At 42.2% G+C, this 26517-nt stretch overlaps 1 protein-coding gene across 1 annotated transcript in view; it reads left to right on the forward strand.

Moving 5' to 3' along the window:
- The window catches only part of HFM1 (helicase for meiosis 1), a 198532-nt gene extending 174942 nt beyond the window's left edge, over positions 1 to 23590 (forward strand). The window contains exons 38-39 of the mRNA XM_036755468.1: positions 23000 to 23100; positions 23380 to 23590. Coding sequence (XP_036611363.1) covers positions 23000 to 23100; positions 23380 to 23590 — 312 coding nt within the window. The remainder of the gene's footprint in view (positions 1 to 22999; positions 23101 to 23379) is intronic.
- Positions 23591 to 26517: the final 2927 nt, after the last annotated feature.

A 26517-nucleotide genomic window follows, 5' to 3' on the forward strand; every position in this document is an offset into this window, starting at 1 on the left:
ATAAAATAAAATAAATTTGACTTTATATGCAATGTCCCCATAGGACTCCCCAGCCTTGCAAAAAACTAGAGGGAGATGTCTTCTCTAAATGAGCTGTTACTGCCTTGTGACACCTCATGAATTGCTCTATTATTCATTCATTCACTCATTCATTCATTCATTCATTCATTCATGTGCTCTGCCATGAGCCTTCTAATTTCTCATGGAATTTTATAAATATGTAAACTTTCACAATTTAGGTTGTAAATATTGTGGAAATCTCTTAGCTTTGGCTATTAATGGAGTTAGAATTTCCTACTGGGAGATCGGGAAGAGTATGGATAGAAGTAAAAAAGTAAAGGTCTTAATAAATTACTTCCCTGAGCAACCCTTTTGAGTACGAGACTTATACTTCAAGGACTAACAGAACAGCTAACGTACGCTGGTTCACTCATGGTGTTGGCTCAGAGGAGGGAAGGATGGGCCTTTCTCTTTTCCAGTCTTCTTGCTGCTGGAAAGGATCTAGTGTACGCTGTTTTTGTTAACCATCTCTAATTTCCCCTTTCTATTCCCTTCTCCACACCCCTTCCTCCTTTCCTCAGGTGGTGCCCCCTTCTCAGCCCTTCAGAACTCCTTATCTTCTCTACCTTCTTTTCCTCTCCCCCACCCCAAAGTACAAGAGTTGCTTAAGGCTGCTTACTTACTGACCTGAGACTATGTTAATATAAGTGAGGTTCCGGTAATAAATTTGTAACCTCAATTTGTCTTTGCATGTTAAATCTTTTAGCTCTAACTGAGGAATAAAAGCCTTCCCCCCTCTCCTTTGATATAGGAATTTTAGTCATCCCTAAACATGTAGGGAGACATTGCGGGGGGCAGCAGGGGCGGAGGAGGGGGGAAGAGGGATTCTTGAAATTCAAATTAATTGAGAAAACAACCAATACTTAGTAAGTACCTATAAAGAGTAACTAGTTTCAAGTCAGGAAGACCCAGATTCAGCTTCTGTTTCTGACACTCAATGGCTGTGTGATCACAGGGAATTCATTTAGCTTCTCAATGCTCTGGACAGCTCCCTGAGATAATAAGTGGCAGAGAAGGTGCCAACGTGTATTGGAAGGAGTTTCCTCACTCAGAGAGTTCCCTCCACCAATGAAATCACAGATCCAGCCCCTATTTTTATGAGAAGTAGCTAGCATGGTGGCTAGCGAGCCAGCCTCTGGGTCAGAAAGCCCTGCCCTTTATTGGTGTTATGACCATGGGCAAATCCCTAAGTTCTCACTGTCTCCAGGTAGTGGTCTCCAAAGTAGGAAGCCATGTATCTACTCAGGGAGCTGTGGAGTGAACCCAAGGGTGGGTGATCAACAAAGCAGAGGATGGGAGGGTGGATTATATCACATCCTCTCTGCTGCTGTAGGCTTGTCTCCAGCACAGCAACATCCTTCAGTTCACCTGTTTGCTACGGGGATGTGCCAGCCAAGGAAGAGTCAAGCATGATCCCACTGTTGTGAACCTGGATGATGGGGAGAATGGTGCCATGCGCAACAAAAACAGGGAAGTTTGGTTTGTTACAAAGATTTTGTCTTTTTTTTCTTCGTGCATGTGTGTGTGTGTGTGTGTGTGAGAGAGAGAGAGAGAGAGAGAGAGAGAGAGAGAGAAAGAAAGAGAGAGAGAGAGAGGGAGGGAGATTGGAGGGAGAAAGCATTTGTTAATTGAAAAAACTAATTTAATTTATTTTTAAATAATTGTAAATAATAATTTAATTAACTAATTAATGACATAAGGGAAATTTAATTTGATTTTAATTTTAAATTAAATTAAAGTTTATTTAAAATTTAAAATAATTTTAATTTAATTTAAAATTCAAAATAAAGTTAATTTTAATTTAAAATAAAGTCAATTTAAAATTAAAGTTAATTTAAATTTAATTTAAGATAAAGCTAATTTTAATTTAATGTAAAATTTAGTGTAGTTTAATTTTTGAAAAAATAACCCTGTGAGGCAGGCAGTGCAGCCACTACTTTCCCCATTTTACAGATAAGCTAAGCAACTTGCATTGGATGATGCAGCTGGTAAATGTCATTGTCAGGATTCAACCCCAAATCTCCCCAGACTCCCTGCCCAATGCTCTTTTCATTCTACCAAACTGCCTCCTTGTCATTTTCCTTTATTAGGGCTGGAGAATTATCTTATAATTTAACAGCATTTTAGAGGTGAGGAAAGTGGCACCTAGAGGTATACACTGCATGGCCACTAGGTGGTGCTATAGACAAACCAGTGGAACTGAAGTCGCGATTCCCTGAGTTCAAATCCCACCTCAGGTACTTACTGGCCATGTTACTCTGGGCACACATCTATTGACCTCTATTTCCTCTTCTGTAATATGAGGATTAAAAATAGCACCTCCCTCCCAGAGTTATTATGAGAATAAAATGAGGTAACATTTGCTTTGTGATCCTTAAAGAGTTATTCAAAGGCTAGGTATTGTTATTGTTATCCCCCGAGGTCACCCAGATAGCACATGTGAGTATCCGAGCCCTACAGCCAGAAAGGACCTTGGGAATCATTTTGTCTAACCCTCTCATTTTTCAGATGAACCTAGGGAGGTTAATGACTTGCCCAAGGTCACCCTGGTAATAAGGAGCAGAGCCGAGATTTTGACCCTCGTCCGCTGCCCCCAGGTCCAACATTTATCCAATCATGTCACATGACCTCTCTCTCCCACTTGTAACTTGCAGTTGGCTAATGGTGTTTTATTTTTAACTTAACATAGTCTCTTCTCCTTTGTGAATAAGTCTTCTATAGTTTACAGATAAAGAAAATTGTATGTAGTACACTTTTGAGTTCAATCTGAATTAACATTTTCATTATCACTTTCTTAACTCTAGACAATCAACAAAACAAGACATCAAGCCCTGATCTGTAGTGTTTTCTGATTTCTGAGGGGTACATGATCCTGCTGAAAATTTAACAATCAGCTCTTGGGAGCCTCTCGGCACTAGCTCCAGCGCACCCCTGAATCTCGTCTATCTGTGTGTCTTTCTCTAGGTCACTACCAGTATGGTGTAATGGAAAAAAAAAAGGCCTGGGGGTCAGAAGGTTTAATCAGTCAATCAATAAGTATTTATTAAGCACCTACTATGTGCCAGGCACTTTGCACATTGTTGAAGTTCTAGCTCAGTTACTTACCCCACTGTGTAATCTTGTTAAGTCATGTAACTTCTTTGGTTTCATCCATAAAATCAGGAGAACAATACTCTTGTAGTAAATATGGAGGATGTTAGTGGGTAAATGAATCCTTACCCAACTCTTAGTAGGTCTAGGTGATGGTGGCTGTCCTCTCATATTGACTGTGGTAATATTGTAGCAATATAGACTACTGTGTAGCATCTTGAACACATCGCCAGGGTAGGGGGTGAAGTCCTCACGTGGAGTGTGTTTAGGGAGAGCCAGGAGAGCCCACTGTAGCAACCTCTGTTTTCTATCCCTTGGCTTTTGGGTTCACCCAAATGTACTATATACAGAGCTTGGAGCCTAGAAGAATGCAGGAGCAAATTAAAATCTCTCATTCTGCTTTCATTTTCCCTTGCTCATCACTTTGAGCTGACTTAGAAACAGTTGCAGTCAGTTCCATCAGGTTTGGGAGTCTCCAGGGAAAGCCCCATTGTTCAGCCCACTTCCCTGTCCCGTATCTGCCTCTGTGGCCAGTGCTGGGTGAATCCCCTGCTTTCACTCTAGACTCACTTTTCTCTCCTCTGTCCCTTAAATGGCAGCTCACAACCTAAGGTTAATGTACTAATTCTCTTAGCTGGCTGTGGAGTAACCATATCAAGGAGGGGATAGGTAGTCTGAGGGAGATTGGGGAACATGAAGGACTGGGCAGCACAGTCCATTAGAACTATTGTCATCAGTACCAAATCCGTCTGACTTCAATGTCATGAAACAGTTTTTCCTGCTTAGACACCGAAGAGGGAGGCAGTTAAGGCAGTGGTTTCCTTTGTGGCTTGGAGTTGAGGCTAAAGCAGGGGGCAGACAATGCCTCTGGAGGGGCAGTCTCAGTAAACCAAGTCCTTTCAGCATTATACTGCCTCATTTTCCTGGCCGTTCCTGTCAACATCAGCCACACCTGAGCAGCAATTGACCAGTGGTCAGAGTCTCCCTTAATGGAAGAAGTTTGGGGAGGGTGGGGAGGGGAGGAGCATGCCTGCATCTCCCCATATGTTCCCAAGATAGAAAACATGGGCCAAACCTAAAGCTGCTTCCTCCTTCTGCTTCTTAGGGCATATCCCTCCCAGAATCCTCTGTGAATAATCCCAGAAGGATTCTCACAGTTCTGACCTCAGTGACCAATCACTGGGAGAGTTTCTGGATTTCCATGGCTACCATGATGGGTCAGACTCTGACCCAGAGTTATAATGACAGAAGTCAAGAAACAATGTGCACACCTGCAAAGGATCAAAGAAGGGACCCAGGGGATACAAAACTGAATGAATCCACATCCCAAATTTATCTCATAAAATGTATATCTCTTATTCATTTTATTAATCTCTCCCTGCTTATCTCAAACTGCCTCTAAAGAGTTTGTGACTCCCCTGGAGGGAGATGAATATCTCTGCCACAAACCAGTGCCTCAGCTGGAGCAGGAAACATCCTCCATTGTGTTCTACCCAGACTCACACATTGGCCCAAACTTCTATCCATGCCAATAGTAATTGTACAACCAGAATTAGAAGCTGCTAGGTTTTCTTTATATAAAGGAAAATAAATGGTAGCAATGAAGAAGCAGAAGAAAGGAGAGGGGTAATACGTTCATTGTATAGTAGCAGCCCGTTCTGGGTTCTACTAGCTGTAGCAGAAATCAGATTTTCCTACTTTCTTTCCCTCATGGGAAGAAAGATGAGGCAACAACTCAGAAAAATTATCCAGTTAATGAGAGTTGCTTCCTTCTCGGACTCAAAGGCAGGAGAGAAGGGAATTATCCCTGAAAGGGCTCTTGGGTTAGCTCCCCAAGCATTGTCCGCATCACATCCATAATAAATACCATCGTCATCAACAGCAGCAGGAACACCCTGCTAGCTGCCCAGATAGTCTCAAGATGGAGAAAGAACCCTGAGCTTTCCATTCCGCTCCCTTCTTTTCCAACCCTTTTCCCCAGAAATCTTCACATAGACCATCCCAGAAGCTTCAATTCCAAGCCATCATTAGATGGTGGACTCTGAGGCGGCATGTGCTGGAGTATCGTCTCCATGGCAACGTGGGTAACACTGCTACTACCCTTCTCATAGGATGGTTGTGAGGAAAATACTTTTGGTGCTATTAGATTCTATGTAAACATGAGCTATTATTATCATCGTCCTGCCTCCTAGTTCTGACATCTCTGATGCTAAGCACAAAGTTTTGTTTTGCATTTGATGAAAGTAAATCAAGTTTCCTCCCTCTCCTGGGCCCTGAGTTTTGTCTGTAGGGCTTCTCATAAACCTATTTTTTCTTCTTAATTTCAAAAACTAGCATGAATGTTAAATTCAAAGCTGCTAATGAAGATGTGTTCTATTAAAACTCTATTGTCAGAAAGACCCTTACCATAAATATGTAGAATAAATAGTATGGTGAAATGTTGTCACTAAAAGAGACCTAAGAGATCATTACATGCAATGGCTTTACATTACAAGTGAGGAAACTGAGGCCCAGATAGAGTGAGTAATTGCCCTAGGTAACACAGTTAGCTATCAGCAGAGAAAGTACTCAAACTCAGTCCTTCTGACTCTTAGTCCAGTATTTTTTTTTCACTCCATGGCATTGTCTCTCAGAAATCTTATCTAACAGAAAGACGAACTGTGGCTTTTGTAGCAAGAGTACTAATTCCTAACTGCTATTGGACCCAGAATATCAGAAAAGGAGGGGTCTGATAAGAGTATACAACAAAAATTTAAATAATTTCAAGAGCTCTGAAAAATATAAAATATTCACCTGATGGCCTTGGGGGAAAGAGAGCAGTTGATGGAAAAGTATGACATAACTTTAAATGTGGACTGTGATGTTTTAATTATTCCTGAGTTTTCCTTCTTTTGAGTAACTGTATACTTTTAATATTCCTGCCTCTGTCTTCTAGTGAGTAAAAGTTGTGATTATTCCTTCTTTTGTCTCTGCTGTTCAGTCATTTTTCAGTTGTGGCTGACTCTTCACGACCCCATTTGGGATTCACCTGGCAAAGATACTGGAGTGGCTTGCCATTCGTTTTATGTTCCCACATCATAGGATCATAAACAGAACATTAGAGGTTACTCAGTTCCACCTCTCATTTTGCAGATGAGCAAAGCGAGACTCAGATAGATGAAGTGATTTGTCTGGGTCACATAGCTAGTAGGTGACTAAAACAGAATTCGAACCCAGATCTTCTCAACCCCAAGCCCAGCGCTCTGTCTTCTACATTTTACCACTTCTCATGAATGTGGATGATTGATCACCCAAGATTTTAGAGGTAGCTGAAAGATACAATGGATAAGGCACCAGGCCTGGAGCCAAGAAGACCTGAGTTCAAATTCAACCTCCCATGCTTAGTAATTGTGTGACCCTGGGCAAGTCACTTAACTTTTGTCTACTTCAGTTTCCTCAACTGTAAAATGATAGCACCCGCCTCCCAAGTTGAGGATCAAATGAGATAGTATTTGGAAAGCTCTTACACAGTGCCTGGCACATAGTAGGCACTTAATAAAAGCTTATTCCGCTCCTATTCCAAAGATTTTGAACTGATTGTGTAAAAATAGAATTGTTTGCTAGGAAAATAGATGGAGCAAAGATAGCTGATCTCCATACACTTTATCATGTAAAATTATCCTTTGCAGCTGTTGGATGGCCAGACCCAAATCACAGAGGGGCTGGAATAGGGAGAAAGGAGACACCAGTATTTGTCAGGAGGTTACATTGATGGTCTGGGAATTCAACTCGACAAACCCTTATAAGCCTGGTATGTGCACACCACTAGGAGATACAGTCCCTGCCCTCAAGGAGCTCATACCCAAGGAGGCAGAGATGAGGCATGTATACAAATAAGGCTGACACCCAATAGCGTATGATAGGATCAAAGGAGAAACGCAGGGAGAAAGCTATCAGAAAACTCTAGCAGAGAGAAAAGGGGGTTCTTATGCCTTCTGAAAGAGGTGACACCTGGCCTTCAAGGAAGAAAGTTATTTCAGCAGTGGGGACATGTGGAGGGATGGAGTCCAAAAAAAGAGCTGTGGCTAGCAATTGTGGTGCCTGGGACTAGCAACACAAAAGATTCTCTCGAATCAACTTTGTAATTCATGATGTGAAAATAATTTAGTGTGGGCACAGGTCCAATCTGTTTGCAGTTGGTGGGTATCACAGGAGTTACTTTCAGCACTACGGCATTTTAATAGCCTATACCAGATCTTATCTTGTCTATCTTAAACCTGCAGGAAGAAGGGGTTATTTTACAATTAGCCAGTGAGGGATTGTCATATATAATTTGTCCACTAGGTGGTGCTATACACAAGCAGCCCAGTGGCCCCATCAAAGTCTCTTTGACACATGTGCAGACTTGCTTTTTGATGATAATAATAGCTAACATTAACAGTAGCATAGCATTTACTATGTGCTTTACAATTATTATCTTATCTGATTCTCACAACAACCCTAAGAGGTAGATATGATGATTATCCCCATTTTACAGATGAGGAAATTGAGGCAAACTGAGGTGAAGGACTTACCCAAGATGACACAGCTACTAAGTGTCTAAGGTTGGGTTTGAACTCAGTTCTCCCTGACTCTAGATCCAGTGCTCTATTCATGTTTGAGCTACCCACTCCTCCAAAATGAATAACTTCAAAAGGCTCCCCTAGTTGACCAGGTTCTGGATTCCAGTCTAGTGACTGATACAGAATTGTTGCTGAAAAATCTAAAAATTAGAGAAATGTCTACGGCTGGAAAATTTAACTTAGCCTCAACTCTATTCATTTATGTTACACAGGCAAGCAGCTTTCCACAGTAATATTGTTCATTTAAAAAATAAGAAAGTGGGAAACAAACAGACCAAGCCATCCTAGATGACACTTTCATCTAACCTAATCCCATGTACTCCTATACCCCGAAGGTAATTGAAAGGGAATAAGGGTATAAATATCAGTGCTTAATAGATATCGGTGCCTCAGTTCTGGACTGGAACAGTATAAATAAGAGAGAAACTGGGGTTCAATCAGTCTCTTCACCCACCTCTGAGGCTTCCAGAAACTACCTTAGATCTACCTGACCTTCCTGATCTGGACTCACCTTTCCACATGATAGTCCCTTATTGGCTGCTCCGATTCCCAGCCCCATCTCAGTTAGCAACAGTCAGTGGCCACTGTCCATATGGCCAGTTTCCAGGTTCTGGAGTAAAGTGGCAAAAACTGGGAGCAGCTTTCTCGGCTCCCCGAACTGAATGGATGGGCTGATGAGGAATCTTTTCCAAGGGCAAAGGAATAGGAAAATGGGGAACTCTAGGAACTTGTGTTCCTACCATCCAAGTTTGATCACCTCCCCAGTCTCCCTCCAGTTGGCTTCCCCCTATCAGGAACTTTCAGAAAGAAGGGAAAAAAAGGGATTTTCAGAATCACTCACTCTCTTGGAAGCATTATTCTCTTTACCCTGGACACTGGAGAGACAGAACAATAACAGTAATACAGACAGGCAATAGGGCAATGCATACGTACCAGTTACAAGGATGCTATTCCGCCAAAAAAATGCTAGATACTCCCAGTTCTGAACCTTAGCAGATCTCTCCCATGTCCCTACATACCAGTCCGGAACCTGCAAAGTCACAATCATAGATGAGCCTCTTCCAACTTGGGATGAAAAAGAAAGAACATAATCTTTTGATCACATTTATGAGCTTCTCTGGAGCAGGAGCCAAGATATGTGTGTATGCATATATATACATATATATATTATGTGTGATATATGTTTATTATATATATATATATATATATATATATATATATATATATATTCTAATCTATTGCCCTTTCAAACATTATGTGATTATCAACAACAAAAATCCAGAGCCAGGGGAAAATATGGATCCTAACCTAAAGTTGGCTGCTATCAAATTCTCATTATAATATAAAAACAAGATTTGGCAACTGATTGAATATGTGTGGAAGAGTAAGGAGTCTAGGATCATACCAAGGTTACCAACCTGGGAGACAGGAAGGATGATGGTACCTCTGACAGAAATAGGAAAGTCGATGAGAGGGGAGGTTTGGGGGGGAAAGATGATGAGCTCAGTTGTAATATTGGATAGTATACAGTGTCTATAGAGCTTTAGAGTATTCTCAAGGAAGAATTATTGCAAGCATTTGTACCTACTCTTCTTTAATGAAATTGGGATGTTCTGGAGGCAAGTGTATAACGCTTTGTAAGGTATGAGATGTCTCCATGACGTCAGTTTGAAAGGTATAATAGTCAATAGTGATGTGTCACTGAGGCCCAAAGGAGAGACTGGACACTGTAGAAAAATACGTGTGTGTACGCACATGTACATGAGCACACATACATACTCCCATAATATGTGTATATACATATATGTGACACCTATGTGGGGATAAACATTAAACCCATAAGAACTGATCAAGTTACAAAAGACACATACATAAGTACATACATACAGTCTCTCTTACAGACTCATCAGTTCCCATGGGTTTAATGATTATTGCCATGTAAATGGCATGTACATAGGCACATACATACATATGCATATTGAGTCACTATTGGCCCTATGCAGATGATTCATTTATATACCTGTATGTACATATATGCATGTATATATATATATATGTACATGTAAGGATATACCTATTGTTGCAATGATGGTTGTTATTCAGTCACTTTCCAGTCATGTCTGACTCTTCCTGACTCCATTCGGGATTTCTTTGTGGTTTGCTGTTTCCTTCTCCAGTTCATTTTACAGATGAGGAAACTGAGGCAAACAGGGTCAAGTGTCTTGCCCAGAGTCACACAGCTAGTAAGTGTCTGAAGCCGAATTAGAACTTATGAAGATGAGTCTTCCTGATCCTAAGCCCAGTGATCTATCCACTGCACCACCCAGCTGCCTCTGTATTCCTATGATAGCTATGCACGTACGTATATATGCATGTATATATATATACACGTGTTCATATATGTAATGTGTGTACATATGAGTCATCTTCATAAGAATAACAGTTAAACCCATGGTGGTTGCTATGGTTACCAATGGAGTAAAAATGGAGAAAAAAGCCTAAGAAAGGACCACAGTTAGGAAACATAATATACATGATTGGCCCGAAAAAGCAAATGAGAAGGAGCAGTCAGGCAGGAGGAGAACTGGTAGTGAATAATGTCGCAAAAAACAATAGAGAAGAGGAAAGATCCTTATAAATAAAGGAAAGAATATCCAGGTGCAAAGGGTGGTCGCCAGTGTCAAATAGAGCACATTAGTCCAGAAGGATGAGGACTGGGAAAAGGCCATCGGATTTGGTAATTAGGAGAGACCGATTTCAGTTGGGTGGTGAGGTCAAAAGCTGGAATGCAAAGAGGTGGGAAGTTAGAAAGAAGAGGAGGGGAAGGCAGAGGGTACAGACAGCTTTTTTTCCCCCCAAGGAAAAATAAAATAACATTCAACAACCCCCTTAAAAACAGACAAAAATGCGTGATCATAGCTGCATGAGGAAAAGATGGAGAAAAGATAGAAGAATTTTATGGCCAAAAAAAGCCTAATGTTCCGCATTCATTTTCCTTTAGTTTACAGCTTGTTCTCTCTTGGGAAATGTCATCTTTTCTGAATATATTTGTTTTATCTGAAGAAGTAGCAGCAGCACCCAGAGTCTCTTCAAGCTGTTGATTTTTCCCTAAGACGTGCTTGCAGAACACACTTGAGCGAGTGTAATCTTCTTCTTAGTTGTCACCTCGAGTTTCTAGACAAGTCTCAGGAGCTTCCACTGAGATTTTTATCAAAGCATCCTCCGATGACAAAATTTTTCTCTTTACAAAGTAGTGAAGGGAATATAAGCCAGCTAGTTACTGAATATGCCGTTCTACATGCCTAGAGATGTGTATGCATACATGTACATCCATTATAATTTCCATGTACATTTGTTTGGTTTGTTCCAATCAGAAAGGCTCATTCTTCTTGTCCGCATCTGCATTCTCTCAAAAGGAGCAGAGGATTGTCGTTGTTCAGTCGTATCTGACGGACCATAGCCCTCCAGGCCTTGCTATCCTCCACTATCTCTCAAGGTTTGTCCAAGTTCATGTTCATTGTTTCCATGATGCCATCTATCCACCTTATCCTCTGCTGTCCCACCCTTTTTTTTGCCTTCAATCTTTTCCAATATCAGGGTCTTTTTTCCAGTGAGTCCCATTATGTGGTCAAAGTATTTAAGCTTTAGTATTTGACCTTCTAGTAAAGAGCCTGAATTAATTTCTTTAAGAATAAACTGGTTAGGGGCAGCTAGGTGGAGCAGTGAGTAGAGCACCGGCCCTGGAGTCAGGAGGACCTGAGTTCAAATCCGGCCTCAGACACTTGACACACTTACTAGCTGTGTGACCTTGGGCAAGTCACTTAACCCCAGTTGCCCTGCCTTCCCCCCTCCAAAAAAGAAAAAAGAAAAAAAAGAAGAAACTGGTTTGATCTCCTTGCTGTCCAAGGGACCCTCTAGCTATGTAACTTTAGGCAAGTCACTTAACCCTGCTTGCCTCAGTTTCTATCTGTAAAATGTACTGAAGAAATAAATGGCAAGCCACTTCAGTCACTTTGCCAAGAAAAACCCAAATGCACTCATGAAGAGTCTGACCCGACTGAACGACAAGCTGGGAAATACTCATATATAAAAGAAAGGTGTCAAAAAAACTCAAGTCAATTCAAATGAATGAGTTGAGTGGAAGAAGTAAAGACAAAAGTTGATTCGGCCTACATAAGAGCAATTCTCAATGTATTTGGGATTTCCTGGATGTGACCACTCCTTCCACTAAAGCTGATCTCAGCCTTCCTGTCCTCTGTTACTCCTTTTCACATCCTCCTGTAAATGCTGAACAGGCAGGCTGCACTCTTCCTGCATCAGACCTTTTTTTCTGGATCTCTTGACATTGTGTGGATAGGCTAGCAATGGAACAGTAGACTTCCCATTGGTTATCCCTCACTCTGACTTTTCCCCCACTGACTTTTCTAATCCTCCATCCCTCTGATGACTACTGGGTTATTGAAAGGCTTCATGACACAGTAGACAGATGACTCAGAGTCTGGAAAACCTGGATCCAAATCCCACTTGGAGGAAATCGAAGTTCAACAATCTAGCTGAAAACACTGGGTGGAGAGTCCCTCCTCTGATACAAGTGCTGGGCCTCTGTTTCCTCCTCAAGAAAATGAAGTGTTTGGACATAGTTTTGGTGGTGGTGGTGCTGGTGCTGGTGCTGCTGCTGCTGCTGCTGCTGGTTGTGGTATTCTCTGCTATGCCTTCCAGCTCTGACAGTCAGTGAATCTAAGAGATCTGAGATACATTGAACTCTACCTCAGCTCAGCCTCAATTCTAAGAACAGTTGAGTGACCCTTCTTCTGTGATCTTGGTCAAGTTCTTCCTTTCTCTAGGGCTTCATTTTTCTCCTTTGTAAAAATCAAGGAGACAAACTTATGGGATGATCCATCAAAGTCCCTAAAGCTAGGTGGCGCCATAGCGGATAGAACACCAGGTCTGGCATCAAGAAGACTCATTTTCATGGGTTTAAATGTGGCCTCAGACATTTACTAGCTGGGTGACTCTGGGCTAGCCCTGTTTGCCTCAGTTTCCCATCTGTAAAATCAGCTGGAGAAGGAACCGGCAAATTACCCAAGTATTTTTGCCAAGAAAACCCCAAATGGAGTCACAAAGAGTTAGACACCACTGAGACAACTGCACAACAACAACAAAAGCTCCTTTCAAATCTAACATGATATTTTGAGGACTTGGTGAAAAGGAGCAGAAGGGAGATGAGGGTATGGTCAACCCCTTCATTAAAAATAAAAAATATATAAAAATATTTACTTTAAGAATTAAAACTGTCTCTGTCCCTCTAAGAAGGACTAGAAGTTCCAATAATCAGACTTCTTGAAACCTGAGTGTGAAAAAACAATTGACATTAGCACCAGGTTTTCAAGATTAATTATAAATAATTAAGAATAATTTGGTGGACTTGTGACTTTGGACGAGTCAATTAACCCTAATTGCCTCACCAAAAAAAATTTTTTTTTTGGAGAAAGCTACCAAATGACTTGATTCTCATGCTTAGACTCCCCAGCAGTAGCAGAAGGTACCTTGAGTCTCCATTTCACACCCTAGAAGGAATAGTATCTAGACTGCCCCAAACAAGGGTGCCATCGGTATTCTCTGACCCAGGTGCAAATATTCCTAGTTACAGCTTTGATCCTGGTTGCCTTCCTCGAATACCCTCCACTTACCAATTTTTTTTGGTTATATGGTGCCCAGAATTGAACACAATACTGCAGCTATGGTCTGAGCAGAGATATTCCCTCCCTTGTCTTGGGAGCTCTGTCTCTCTTCATGTAGCCCAAGGTCACCTGAGCTCCTTTGACTTCCATATCCCACCCTTCACTCACGTTGAATGTGTCATCTTTTGGGGATGCACTGTTTGCTAGCCATGTCTCTTCCATCTTGTACTTATGATATCAATTTCTGGAATCCAGTTGTAAGATTTTCCACTTCAACCCCATTTGATTTCCTCTTATTGGATTCAGCTGAATTTTTGAGCCTATTGTGATCTTTTGGAATTTTAGTTCTAGCACTCATTGTGTTCAGCATCCCTCCTTCAAAGCTTAGTGTCATCTGCAAATCTGATGATGGTGTCATTATTTTAAATGGCACGAGGCCAAGAGCAGATCCTTGGGGCATTCCATGGGGGAAGCTCCTTCTGAGTCAACCATAGGGTGAATACTCGTGTTCTGCTCAGTCATCCAGCAGATCTAAAAACATCTAATTATATTTATGGTCTAACCCACACCCCTCTATCTTTTTCACAAACATATCATGGAATGCCTGATCAAATACTGCTAAAATCTGAGTAAATTATCCACAGAATTTTCTTCATTTGCTAGTATAGTAACCCTACCAAAAAGGAAATTAGCCAATTCTGGCATGATTTGCTTTTAAAGTCATTGGGGTTCTCTGTATGCGTGTATGTGTGTGCTGGGAGTGGGGTGGGGTAGAAAATACTTGGTCAAGACACTCCTGATTAATTGTCCTGACCCATTTGATGAAATAATAGAGAAGACAGGGCAACTAAGTAGCCCAGTAGATAGAGGGGCAGGCCTGGAGTCAGGAAGACTTGAGTTCAAATCTGGACTCAGATATTTACTAGCTGTGTGACCCTGGGCAAGTCGCTTAACCCTGTTTGCCTCAGTTTCCTCATCTATAAAACGAGCTGGAGAACAAAATGGCAAAGCACTCCAGTATCTGTGCCAAGAAAACCCCAAATAGGGTCACAGAGAGTCAGACACGATTGAACAACAAAAATAATTTAAAATGTTTGGCAGGAAGGAAGCATGCAAAGTACAAAAACAAAGAGCAAAGAAGAGATAATGTATGTAAAACACTTCCAAACCTAAAAGCCCTGTGTAAAATGTCAACTGTTACTATTAAAAAGATCCAGAAAGTATTACCCAAGTCCTCAATTCTCAACTTCAAAAATAACTAACAGCCCATCACAGGAACAACATGGAACACAGGATTCCAGGGGATTCCCCTCTTCTTACTGAATGCTGATTTCAGTTTGGTCCTTGAAGCAGCCAAGTGACAAAGTAATTAATGAAGCTTATGGGAAGTGGGACTGAACAATTAACAACTCCTCTGTCGAGCAGGGCCCTTGGTTCTTCAAGTATGGAACATTCTAACTTTGAGTTAGCATTAAAGTGGAGGCCCAGCCCAACAACGCCACCACCAACAGGCACCCAGTTAAGTAGCAAGATACTCCAAGGAAGGCCAAGTGAGCCTCCCAGGATCGCCACCACCACCACCTGCAGACCTTCATGGAGGTAGGTGTCTAGGACCCAAAGCCTTCTTCTCTATCGTGCCTCTAGATGGTCCCCATGCTAGGGAGTTATCATTTGCCCTGGTGTGGCATCTTCTAGACCACTGGGTCTTTCCCTCCACTGGGAAACTGAACCCTCCTGCTATGAGAATGTAATCTCCTTGAGGGCTGGAACTGTCTCTTTTCCATTTGTTATCCCAACACTTAGCACACGTTTGGCACATAGTAAGTGCCTTTTCTTTCATTCATTAATTCAATTGTGAAGAACAATAGGAAAAGATTCCACTTGAATCCAAGCCCTGGAGATTAGAGGAAAGAAAACGATGGTGGAAAAAGCCAATCCTGTTGTTCTTGTGGTGCTATAAACATCGAAATGACATCATCATAAATTTTTTAAAATCCACACCCACACTCACAGTCCACAAATATCCTTGTGGGCGGGGAGAGGGACAAAATGATGTTTTAAGTTTTCTTCTAGTCTGTAACTCTAGAATGCCATGTCCATACTAGGTGTGGAGGTAGGACCAGGAAGAGGTGTAGGATGGGGAGAAAGCATGTTGTAAAATATAAACTGTGAAGACTAAACCCAAGCGTCTCCTTCTTCAGGATGCCTTTCTTGGTCCCCATGTCCCCAGCTGTCTTCCCCTCTGCTGTCATCTTCTGTCTGCTTTGTCTGGATCTTGTCTATAGCTCTGTGTCTTCATGTAGTCTTGTCCTTTAGAATCTAGTCTCCCTGGGGGTAGAAAGTGTTTTGCTTTTGTCTTTAAATCCCCAATGCCTAGCAGAGTACCTGGCACATTTCAGGTGTTTAATAACTGCTCACTGGTTGATTGCTAGGCAAATAGACTTGGGAGAGACCTGAGAGATGGTCTCAACCAAACCCAACTCCCAAGATGCAAAGGGACCTATCCAAGGTAGCGAGAGCTGGGACTCCAATTCAGGTCGTATGGTCTTAGCACCACATTGGATTTGGTTTTAAATTGAATTGACTTGCCCGTGATCGCACAACTAGCGAGGGCCAAAAGTGAGATTCAAGCCTGGTTTGCCTCAACAATGCACTTTGTTAAAAGGGAAAAAAAAAAAAGGGAAATTGCTGAAATAGCCAAAATTGCTCTTATGACAAGACATCACTGTCACGCAACTTTTCCCTATCCATGGGACACCCATAAATTTTTTAAAACGTGTTTTCAATGGATGACTTTCACCTTTTTCTACACAAAATCATTTCCCATAGACTCCCACCATTGACCTGGTCCTACGCCCACCCCCAAAAAACAATCTTCAAAGCCAGACAACCAAACAACCAGCCACATCTGGTTATGTGTGTGATATTTTGGGCCCATAATTGTCCATTTTTCTAATGAGAAGATAGTTGTCGTCTATGACCAAGATTGTTTATTGGAATTATCCAAGTTCTACTGGCCCTATATGTTGTTTGTAAAAGGAACATGGCATGGAGGTTTGAATGCTGGGTTTAGGGTAAGAAAGATCTAAACCTCACAAAAGTCAAATCCTGCTCTAGACACCTAACCTCTGTCTGCCAAAGTTTCCTCATGTATAAAATGGGGATAGTAAGAGTTCGACTCCTCAAGGTTATTGTCGGGACCAAATTTTGCAAACCTTAAAGCATTGTAAAAATATTAGCTATTATTATGTAACTATGAAGACTGCTAGGTGGCGCTATAGTGCATAGAGCACTGGGCCTGGAGTCAGGACAACTCATCTTCCTGAGTTCAAATCTGGTCTCAGATACTTCCCAGCTGTGTGACCCTGTGTGGGCAAGTCACTTCACTTCACCCTGTTTGCCTCAGTTTCCTCATCTATAAAATGAGCTGGAGAAGGAGATGGCAAACCACTCCAGTATCTTTGCCAAGAAAACCCCAAATGGGGTCACAAAGAGTCAGACGTGACTGAAAAATGAAACAACAACCATGTAACTACGACCTTGGTCTGGCCCCTTTTCACTACATTACTTACCTTATACAAGTCTTCCTAGGTTTCTCTGAATTCTTCCATTAAATTCCTATACGATGATTTATTTAACCATTTCCCAGTTTAGGGGAACTACTTTGTTTCTAGTTCTTTGCTAGCAAACTTAGAGTTGCAAAGGCCTTCAAATAACAGGAACCTAGACAGATAGACAATACAGATAGGCAGAGAGACAGCTGATAGATGATAGATAGATAGATAGATAGATAGATAGATAGATAGATAGATAGACAGGCACACAGACAGATAGACAAGACAGACAGACAGACAGACAGACAGACAGATAGACAAGACAGACAGACAGACAGATCAGTTATTAAGTAAAGGGTCCTGCCTAATCATTTTAAGAACTTTAACGTTCAATGAATCTGTCCTCATGTCTTTGCGGGTACTCCTTCCAGTAGCATAAATAGCAATCTCTTCATGCTTCTTCTGTGTGACTCTTGTCCACATTCCCCCATAAATCCTCTTCAGGGGGTCCACTCAGGCTGGGAGCCTTTCCCTGAGGCTCTTCACATTACCTGGTTACCAGGATAGCACGTGGTTTGCCCATCTGTTATCCCTCCTTCTTCCTCCAAAACCAGCCCACCTCCCTTTCTGGCCATACATCTCTTTGATGATAACTTTTATGTGCTATCAGTAATATTTATACCCACCATACATCTCTCCATTGGCCTTTGAGTGACCTACAAATCTGACTCTTCAGAGATGCCATATGCCAGACATCATATGCCAGCTGGTATTACCAGATAAAATTTCGTTGCTATAAAGATGGGTTTTTGTTTCAGGGAAAAGCTTGAGTTCATTGAAACTGCTGCCCAGTTTCCCAAATGAAATCCAACCTACTCTCTTTCTCATATTTATTTCTGGTCCCAGTTCATCGTCCATCTGCAGTTTGTTGAAGTTATGCTTACCAATGAACCAGCTCAGGGAGTGCAGATCTGGGAAAAACTGGATTCTTTTCATTAGGCCACTTCCTTTTCTCTCATTTATCAAGTAATCGATAATATTCCTCTAACCTGGTTTATTGCTTATTGAGGATTTTATAATTTATAATCATTAAAGTTTTTATTATATTATTACATTATATATTTGCAATACTGACTGCCTTGGCCCCCAAGGCTGGGTATGTTTTATTTCCCATTTCTCACCCTCACTCAGGGTTCTCCAGTATCCTGAAGAGGTTTGGGGGTATCTAGACTCCCTGCAAATGGCTGATGTTCCCTCCAGTGTGGAGGAGGTTCTCCTGTACCCCGATTCCATTTAACTACTATCCGATTAGCTTTTACAAAGGAATATTGACTTCAAAAGGTTTATACCTACAGGAGCAGCTAGGTGGCGCCATAGTACATAGAGCGCTGGGCCTGGAGTCAAGAAGACCCGAGTTCAAATTTGACCTCAAACACTAACTGTGTGATCCTCGTCAAATCATTTAATCTTGGCTTGCCCCGGTTTCCTCAATTGTAAAATGGGAATAATAAAAACACCTGTCTTGCAGGGTTGTTGTGAGAATCGAATAAGATAATGTTTGTAAAAGCACCTAGCACCGTGCCTGGTACACAGTAGGTGTATAATAAGTGCTCGTTGGTTGATTGATTGATACTAACTCACAGATAGGTAGAAGGTTAAGATTTACCAAGGACATTCTATACAACTATATTGAGATAAGTAGTTCAATTACCCCATTTTACAGATGGGGAAATTGAGGCTCAAAGACCATAAAGGAGCCGCCATAGTCTCACAGTGTCAGAAACAGTATTCAAACCCAGGTTTCCCAAAGCAAAATTTAGTACGGTGCTGTCCCCATGCCTGCAATGCTCTCTCTCCTCCCCTTGGCCTCCTGGCTTCCTTCAGGAGCCAACTAGAAGTCGACCTTCTGTAGGAGGCCCTTCCCAGTCACCCCAGCCCTAGGGCCTTCCATCTACCTCATATGTGCCTCGTATGTCGGGGCAATCTCCAGTTGTCCTGATCTATGTCTGGCCACTGGGTCCAGATGGCTCTGGAGGAGACAGTGAGGCTGGTGACTTTGCACAGTCCTCCCTCACTCAAATCAAAGTCACTCGCAAGTCCTGGCATCACCTTCCTGATGTCATGGTCCTCTTCCAGAATGAAGGACAAACAACAACAGGCTGGTATGCACGTAGTTGTTGGTACGTCATCTCCCCCATCAGAATGTGAGCTCCTGGCAGAGGAGCTTTCCTTGCGTCCCTCTTGCTTGGCACAGTGCCTGGCATGTGCTACGTGATCAATAAATGCTTGGTGATTTGTTGGGAGTTAACAAAGTTCATAATGTCTGAAGCAAGATTGGACCCCAGTCTTCCTGGTGTGGGTGCTTTCATGTGCTGTTATCATGGGTAATTTTAAGATTAAACTAGGTCATACTTATACAAAAAACCAACAAATATGTAGTCAGTGTGACAGCGCCCTCCTCTCCCCCAGTTAGATGGAATTATTTCAAAAGGAATGGCATAACACCGCATTTAATCCATTGCCGTCATAGCTTCCATTCTCTGTATATTTTTAGGGGGTGTGCTTTGATGAGAGTGGCCTAGTGGATAGAGGGCCAGGCTTGGAGTCAGGAACTACAGTTCCTGTCTAGAAACTGACACAGTCTAGGCAAGGCACAAAATGTCCTGGTACCCCAAGTGGCTCTCCAAAACCAGGGCCCTTGACCTGGGGTTGAGAGATCCCCAAGAGTCCATGGATAGAGTTTGGGGGGGGGGGTATCTATGAACTTGGAAGCAAAAAAAATTGTCTTTGCTTTTTACTCGGCTCTAGCTGAAATTTAGCATTTTCCTTGATAATGAGTGTAGGCGACAAACACTATTCTGAGCATAGGCCCTTGTCATCACTGGACTGCCTAGAGGGTCCCTGACATAAAAAAGGTGAAGAACCCCTGCTCTAAAGCTACAAATTATAGATGAAGCCCCAATCTCTGTCTGTGAAGGGAATTTTCATATCAGGAGTTCTTTATACTGATGAAACCACAGGTAAAAAATGTTTTAAAACTTTTAAAAAAATGACAAAGTAGTTAAAAAATATGCATCCATGAGGGGAAACTGGCTAAAGGTCATCTTGACAGATACTTGGGCACGTGTTTTACTGGCCCTCTCTATGCAATGGTTTAACAGGCTGAGAAACTTTGATTATGTGAAGACTGTTTTGAACATACCAGGACTAATTATAATATTTAGCGTGGCCAAGGGTAGAGGGCCCAGGACCAAAGGTCAGGTTCAAGTCTTAGGTCTGACCCTTTTTAACTGTGACTGTGCCAAACTGACCTAACCTCTCTGTGACTCAGTTTCCTCATTTGTAAGAAGGTATAATGATACTATCTACCTCCTAGGATTATAGTGAGGAAAGTGCTTTGCAAACCTTAAGGCATAGAAATGTGAGCTATTATTAACTATAATGGCTTATATTTATTTCCGTTGTATTTTCACTCCCATTAGCCCATTTGATTCTCTCAAGTTCACAAAGTTCTATTTGGATGTTTGGGGCAGTTAGGTAGCTCGGTGGACAGAGTGCTGGACCTGGAGTCAGGAAGACCTGAGTTCAAATGTGACCTCAGATGCATATTTCATATGTTATATTATTATATACTCTCAGACACTCAGACACCTGTGTGACCCTTAGCAGGTCACTTACCCTCTGTTTACCTAATCCACTGAAGAAGGAAATGGGAAACCACCTCAAGATAACCCCATAGGGCTCTCAAAGAGTCAGACAAGACAGGACAACAACAATCCATATGTTATCTCATTTGAGATAAGTGGATAGCTCACTGACTCGGCCCCTTACAAATACAACACATGAGCAGATCTTTTATTCACAATTCTCTGGCTCTTCCCCTAGACCTGGGCACTCTAAAGAGTTGGAAGCAAAGGATCGAGAGCAAATGGTCAGAATCCAAAATGACGGGAATGTTGTCTATTAATTAGCTGAACATAAAACTCTTTACAGAAGACAGATTGAATGATTGGGGAGAGGGGGGAACAGGAGAGTGCTGCTAAATGTTTAACCACCAGCTTTGTGAGGGGGGCAGGGAAGTATGCTTGGCATACTTGGGTTTAATATGCATTATTAACATTTTCTCTGTCATGTTCTTAAGTCTAGAAATCAATAAAATAAAAAACAAGCCTTGATTTGTAGTATTTGCTCATTTCATCCTGGAAATTTAACAATTGGCTCGGAGCTGGCTTCTGTACACCACTAGGATGTGACCAAATTAGATCACCAAAACATGGCAGCAACCAGGTCAGAGAGAAAGACATGGCAGCAGCACAGTCAGTCAATAAACATTTATTAAGTACCTACTATGTGTCAGGCACTGTGTAAAGTGCTGGGAATACAAACATGCAAAAAAGAAAGAGTCCTTGCCCTTAAGAAGCTTACAGTCTAATTGGGGAAGACAACACACAAAAGAAAGCCAAAAAAAGGGGAAGGAAGGTGCCCAGCTGTGGGGCAGGGAACATGATGGAGGATTCCAGTGTTTAGCTAATGGGAAATGTTCTGGTCTGGGTGAGTCCGGGCTCTCCCCTGAAATGGAGACTTTGGAGCTCTTCACTCCACCCTCCAATGGGGTCCCAGGGAACAGACTGTGTGGCAGCTGTCAACAGGGAGATGGATGGGAAACATTCTGCCTGGAACATGGGAGTAGAAATCCTTTCTCATCCCCTTGTGCACCTAGTGTTTGGTAGCATAGAAGCTGCTAGGGCAAGTCAACTGCCCCAGGACACATGGGATGCCCCATTCAAGTCCTAGCAGCAATGATGAGCTTGCAGTATAAAGTTGCAAAAGCCCATGTTGCAGGGTGGTTCTAGGTAATGTCCGAGCTCTCCAAGAGGATCGTTGGGGATCTTTGGCCCACTAGACTCCCGTAGTGGTCAGCCAGGGGCCTGCAGCTACAGGAATCAGAATGAGGTCACTATTCATACCACTCCATGAGACTGTCCTTTTCTCCCACCTAGGACTGTGATACTTAGAGAAAGGTATGAACAATCCAGTTAATCTTCAACATTCATGCATTTAACTTTTGTGACTTTAAGCATTCCCATGATTTTATTAGGAACCTCATTTTCACTTTTGTGTTGGCAACCACTCACATTCGTGACTATGTGCAGCAGATAAAAAAATGAGAGACTTGTTACATACAGCTGGTGTCCTACTATGTGCTTCACCGGTCTTGTTCACCCCACAATCCCAGAGTAATGAGCTCCCATTGCATTTGCTGCATATTTTCATTGTTTGCCTTTAAAAGTCCAGTTTTGTACATCGATTTTGCCCCCAAAGCCTACTACAAGTCGTTTGGGCCTTGAAAGTGAACCATATCAGTGATACAGCTTAGTGAGAAAATAAAGATATTAGATAAACTTTGTGCTAGTAGCCACCATCGGCTACAAATTTGGCGCTAACCAATCGACAATATGTTATATCCACAAAAAGGAGGAAAGTACTAGCAAGAAAAAATATTTTGCATGTTATCAATTTTATTTCATGTACTGCATTTTACGGGTCATTTTGTGGCCACTGTGTTAGCACTTGTTATCAGAATTAATGTTTTGTAATAAGGAAGTGTATGCAGAAAAATGCATTTTCAGTGATCACTAGCAAACGATTAAAGTTTTTGTTTCCCATAAGTTCAATGTATCAATATTCTAATATTCTCCTTTTTTTAACTTTTGCACCATTTTCTAGGAACATTACCCCCATGAAAATTGAGGAATTGAATAACTCTTTTTTTTAACAGTTAACAAACAGTATTTTATGTTATTTTTTTCCTGTATCTCTTTTCTGCTAAAGGCTTATGGGAGCTTTAACTTCCTTGGGGAGAAAAAAGTTGTGAAAAGAGTTGGGAATTCATTGCTCACTAAAAGCAACAGAGAGGCAGCCACTTGGGAGTATCAATACTATGCTCTGTGGTCTTTCAACTTCATATGGTAAATGGATTCTAAACTCGAATTTGAATGTGTTTTCCTTTTAGGTCAAATGTCATGGGAGCAATGCAGTAATGCTGACCCTATCAGCTTGGCAAGATGGCAGCATCCATGTGGAGGACATTAGGGAATTGCTTTGGGGACAATGGTGAGGATTAGGACATCCTGCAATTGTTTCTGGTTGGCCTAACACATGGCTAGGAAGTGTCTTTTCCCACTAGCTATGCAGCTGAGATAGTTGATTTCTTTATACAACATTGGCCCAGAGCTTTTTCTGTATTTTGTCTGAAGGAATGAGGTGGATCCTTCATCAACAGCTTCCTCTGGGAAGTTGGTGTGTCCTTCTCCTCAGCCCCAGTCCAGACGACCTCAAGAAATGGGCCTGAGTTCTTGTTCTTTAGGTTCACTTTTTTTTTTTCTTTTCTAGGTACAGGGAAGGAAGTCTCCAACCTGGGCTTAAATCTCAAGCCCTGGGGATCCAAGAGTACAGAAATCCAAGCCAGGTGTTGCAGCCAACCCGGTCTCAACACCTGGAGGAACAGACACTGATCTGGGACTCCAGCCCAGTGACAGCCAACAGTGATGTTGCCCTTGGATATGAACTTGGCGGGACTGATGCTGTCAAGGAACTGTGCTGAATTTCTAGCCTAATCCCTGCCGCCGGGGACCGAGGGTAGTTGACGCCCCCAAGATATTGGAGGAAATGTTTGTGGATTTGCTCTTACTGTAACTTTTAAAGTAAACACCTGTGTGTAAAGACTGATTGATGTTAAGTGATCAAATGGAACGGGGCGGGGGGGGGGGGGGGGGGGGGAGCTAGTCACTGGCCCCTTAAAATGGGTGAAAAGTATCTGGTGAAAGCCAAAGTCAGTGGCAGAGGACAAAGACACACACAAACCCCTCAGTGCCCTAAAACCAGGGTGGGTGGGGGGAGGAAGGGCAGGGGGAGGGAAAAGGACAAATGAAACAAGCCTGTTCCTTACAGAATGGGGCCAGAGTCAACCATATTACATATGCAGAGTAGAGAAAGAGAAAATTCCAAATAGTAAAAGTCCCTAAGCTGTATTTTAAGATTTTGCTGGAGTAAACTTCTGATGGGTGCGAAAATTAACACACCAAATCAGTGATAAATTTATAAAATTCTTTTATATCTGAAAACTCTAGCCTGAATGCAGAGCCACCAGGGCCATGGTCAGGGGAGGGGATGAGGAGGGATGGAGGAGGGAGGGGCTTGTGACAGCCAGGAAAATTTGCTAAACTTCCCTGAAGCCAGAGCTTCAGACCTTTACCTGGTGGGCTAGACACTCCTTAGAACTCCTCTAGACATAACAGATAGGATCTATTCTCTCCCCACCTATCTTTCATATGCAGACCCAAATCTTCGTTTTGTCTGTGCGATTTCAGGCATGTCTCTTCACTCTTTTGGAACTTGTTTTCCTCATCTGTTAAATGGACAGAGGAAGAGAGAGATTGGACTGGACCGACTCTCAGGTCCCTTCTAGCTCTGCTAATGATCTCCCCTTTGTAGATAACAAAGGAAGTTTCAGGACTTGCTCAAAGTCACACATGCTAGCACCTTCCTTTTGTCAGTTATCTATAATGTATCCCTATTTATTTTGTGTACATACATAGGGTTATGTACTTGTACATACATATATGTCTCCCTCATTAGACTGTGAGCATCTTGAGGTCAAGGACTGGGTTTTAGATCCCCCCCATTCCCTCTTTCTTTATATTTCTGTGTTTAGCCCATAGCAGGCATTTGATGAATGTTTGTTGACCTGATGGGGCACTATAAAGTGGTGGAGCTGGACCTCTACCCCGGGTTGTCCAATGCTTGGGAGAGTTTTCTTGCCATTTTTACCTGTGCTACCTTTCTTCAGCAGGCCATGGAGGGCAGGAACCTCCTATGAGCAGGAAGCCATTTGCTGAGGAAGCTAGACATTTGCCCCCGCGCAAAGCCTTTACTGGGGTTCTCCTTTCAATTTCCTCTGGGAGTTTCATTTTACCTGATGTTTAATCCCCCGCCTGTCTTTCTAGTTTATCATGTCTGTTGTAAATTTTCCAAGTAACAGAAATATGTCGACATGTGAAATGCATATCATGATGCTTTTAGCTAGCCCAGGGATACTGAACTCTCAAGAAACCCAAGAAGTTGTCGAGAAGAAAACTCAGATATGTCTCAATCCCATGGACTGGAACTCACTAAACAATATGTCCAAAAAAACAAACACTCATGTCTAACAATGATTGCCATTGGATATGCCCAACAGTGAGCTTTTAATTATTCAGGGACTTGTTAATTCTTTTGCAAAGTATCCCAGCAGAGCTAGGTTGGACCTTATGTGCACCTGAGTCCCCCACTATCTGTCTTCCCTGCTTCCTTTTATTACAGCACCAGATATATTTATGGATGAGTAAAGCAGAAAGGAGTCAGTTCAGAGATCAACAGTAGCAATCAACTGCCCACTATGTCGGGGACAACAAAATGAAGCCCCTCTTAGAGGACTGGGCCGATGGGAGCTGTGTTCAAGTCCTGGTTAGACACTCCCCTGACCCTGGATTTGGACTGTGTGTGTTTCTTCTTCCCAATCTCCTCTTCCCCACCATCGACCCAACCCTTAGCCCTGTGACTGGTCCCTTTCAATGTCCGCTGGGGAAACACAAGAAAGGAAGGTGAGACGAAGGCTGTGTGGTATAGGAGAAGGAGAACTAGACCTAAAATCAGAAGACCTTGAATTTATTTCAAATAATCATATGAGTTGGAAGGGAACTTAGAGGTCTTCAAATCCAATTCTCTCATTTTGCAGATAAGGAAACTGAGGCTGAAAATTTTGCTCAGGATTTCACAGATCTCAAGTGTCTCGAGCAGGATTCAAATTCAGGTCTTCCAATCCCCAAATCTGGTCTTGATTATATTTGTCCCTTCTTCTACCACTGGGGCAGAAGCCACAGGGCATCAGGCAAATTACTTAACCTTTTCTGCATCTCAGTTCCTCAGTTTGCAAAACAGAGAAAATTTATAACTGTATAAGTTGGTATAGATTGTGAGAATCAAGACAAGTGTTTGTAATAGGGTTGAACATGGAACAACTGAAAGAATGATAGAAGTCAGACAACCTGGGTTCAAATTCTTTGTTATTGTTGACTCCAAAGCCAGAAGTCTCTGCCATCCATCTCGGTGCCCCCTACAGCAAGGGCCACTTTTTGAATGAGTTGTAGAAGAGATTTGAGTTGAGGTCTGGATTGAATTACATGGCCTCTGAGCTCTAATATTCCATGATTCAATCATAACATGCTTCTCAAACTCACCTATTTACTTTCTAAATATATCTAGAATTGTTGAAGAGGAAGCATGAATTCCCTAATCACCAATACCAAAAGACCAAGAGATGCACGTACAGATGACTTGGCTTGGACAAAACAGGAATCTCGAAGGAGCTGAAAAGCAGGCGCTTTGCTGGTATAGGAGTGCATAGAGGGTGGGCTAGGTATACCAGGTCACGCAGGGGTAAGCGTGACCACTGACCCATTCCTCTCCCCATTATATTCCCCTCTGGGGAAG

Source organism: Trichosurus vulpecula, chromosome 4, assembly GCF_011100635.1.
Source record: "Trichosurus vulpecula isolate mTriVul1 chromosome 4, mTriVul1.pri, whole genome shotgun sequence".
Lineage (NCBI taxonomy): Eukaryota > Metazoa > Chordata > Mammalia > Diprotodontia > Phalangeridae > Trichosurus > Trichosurus vulpecula.